Source organism: Chaetura pelagica, unplaced genomic scaffold, assembly GCF_000747805.2.
Source record: "Chaetura pelagica isolate M959 unplaced genomic scaffold, ChaPel_1.0 scaffold1407, whole genome shotgun sequence".
Classification (NCBI taxonomy): domain Eukaryota; kingdom Metazoa; phylum Chordata; class Aves; order Apodiformes; family Apodidae; genus Chaetura; species Chaetura pelagica.
The window spans coordinates 181,945-183,796 of NW_009953954.1; the positions used below are offsets into that span (position 1 = coordinate 181,945).

At 63.6% G+C, this 1,852-nt stretch overlaps 1 protein-coding gene across 1 annotated transcript in view; it reads left to right on the plus strand.

The window, feature by feature from the left end:
* Positions 1-170: 170 nt before the first annotated feature.
* Positions 171-1,852, plus strand: part of FSTL3 (follistatin-like 3 (secreted glycoprotein)) — a 9,923-nt gene continuing 8,241 nt past the window's right edge. Inside the window, exon 1 of the mRNA XM_010001846.1 lies at positions 171-237. Within this exon, the coding sequence (XP_010000148.1) occupies positions 171-237 (67 nt within the window). The remainder of the gene's footprint in view (positions 238-1,852) is intronic.

Consider the following 1,852-nt stretch of genomic DNA (forward strand, 5'->3'; position numbering starts at 1 on the left):
ACCCTGGGCTCTGCGAGAAACACTTCTCAATTGAATGTCTTGTTGCAAATTGCAGCTCTAATTGGTTTAGCAGGGTTTAATTAGCCTGAACTGATGAGAGAGGCAAGATTCCCTCCTTGAGGGATCCCAGCAGTTCAGAGGAGAGTGAAGCAGCCCGGGTTGGGGGGAGGATGGTTCCTGAAGCTCTGCCCCAATCTCGCCGCAGCGACCGCCGCCCGCCCGGCACCCAGACGAAAGGTCAGATGTGAGGCTGCCTTTCACTGCGGCCGCAAAGGGCCCCTTTGTCCCTGCTCCTCCCGCTGCCCCCAGCCTCTGTCCACCCCTGGGGCCCCTTCAGTTGTGTGCGGTGCCACTGCAGGGGCAGGACTGGCTGCTCCACAGTTCCCAGCTGGGCTCGGCTCCCCCCGCCCAGCCTGGGCGTTGGTGGGAGCAGGGGGAGCGGGCGCAGCATCGCCCCATGTGCCACAGACTGGTCGATGGAGTTTGGCTCCCAGCTTTGCTGGAGAACCAGCCTTGGCCCTTGCCTGAGGGGCAAGTCACTTCCCAGACCACGGCAGGACAGAGCTTCCCAGGGCTGCCAGAACTGAGGCCACGACAGGGGCTGAGTGGAGCCCCCAGCACTGCTTTGCTGGAAGCAGTGTGGCCTTGGTGAGGCTGTGGGCCCCCAGGACCAGCCAGCCTTCTCCAGGCAGCCCGAGTTACGCTGTCTCATGGAAGGAGTGGACCTGCTTCCCTGCTGGCCTCCAGGCCCCTCCTGCCCCACGTCAGGCAGAGCAGGAGCCCAGCTGCTCTTTTCCAGATGCTGCTCGGGAGCAAGGTCTGACCCCTTCCCTGCCAGATCTGGCTGGTTGTGCAATGCTGCTCACAGCCAGGGAAAATCCCTTCCTGGCCTCTGCAAGCTCCTCTTGCATCTCGGAGCATGTGAGTGAGTGCATCACCATCGTTTGCTCCTTGACGTCCAGATCATGAATTTGGCTCCCCAGCCCTCTGCCCTTACATGGGCAATTGCTGCAAGGCCAGCAGAGCGAGCCAGGGGTCACACCAGCCAGGAATGGGGACAGGGACAGGGAAGGGGCCAGGAGTAACACTGCCAGCCTCGGGGCTGCCAGCTCTGTCCCTCCTCCCCAGGACAGCAGAGCCTTTGCTGTCCCTGCAGTTTACATCACTGTCACCTGGGGGTATACCCAGCCCACCCTACTCCCATCCCTCCTTTGGGGGTGCCTGGGGCCGTATGGGGTGAAGCAGAGGAAGGTCGGCCTGGGTGTAGGGCCAACCCACTGCCCTTCTCTGGGACTCATCCTTAGGGAGGGATGGGGATGTGCTGGTGCTAGTGGACACAACCCACTGGCTCCTGGCACTGCACCTGCTTCTCCGGTCCCAGGACCTGGCTGTTCCCTGTCTCACTGGCCTGAAGCTGCATCCAGCCCCATCCAGCGCCAGACTGAGCTGCTCTGGCTGTGCTGGCACCGGCTCGGAGCGCGGAGGCTGGAGGGGTGGTGCAAGGTCCCCGAGGTGCTCCGGCCGGGGCCCCTCTCAGTTCTGATGAAAACATGACCTCAGCTGAGGCCAGTGCAAAGGGTGAAACGTTCCTCAGCTGCATGGCTGGGAGATGGACTTTCCCGGGGCTGGAACAGGGCCCTGGGCTGCAGCAGGAGGAGCGGGGATAGGCAGCAAGCCCTGTGTCCCCAGTGGCCTGCCCAGGGAGCGGGGTGATGGGTGGGGATCCTGCCTGCACCCCAATTCCCCTTGCAGGCAGGTGGGCTATGTCCATGTGGTGGCACCGAGCAGGGAGCAAGGCCAGGCCATGTGGGGCCCTGGGCTCCCTGCAGCCCCCCTGCCCGCCCCCTCCTGC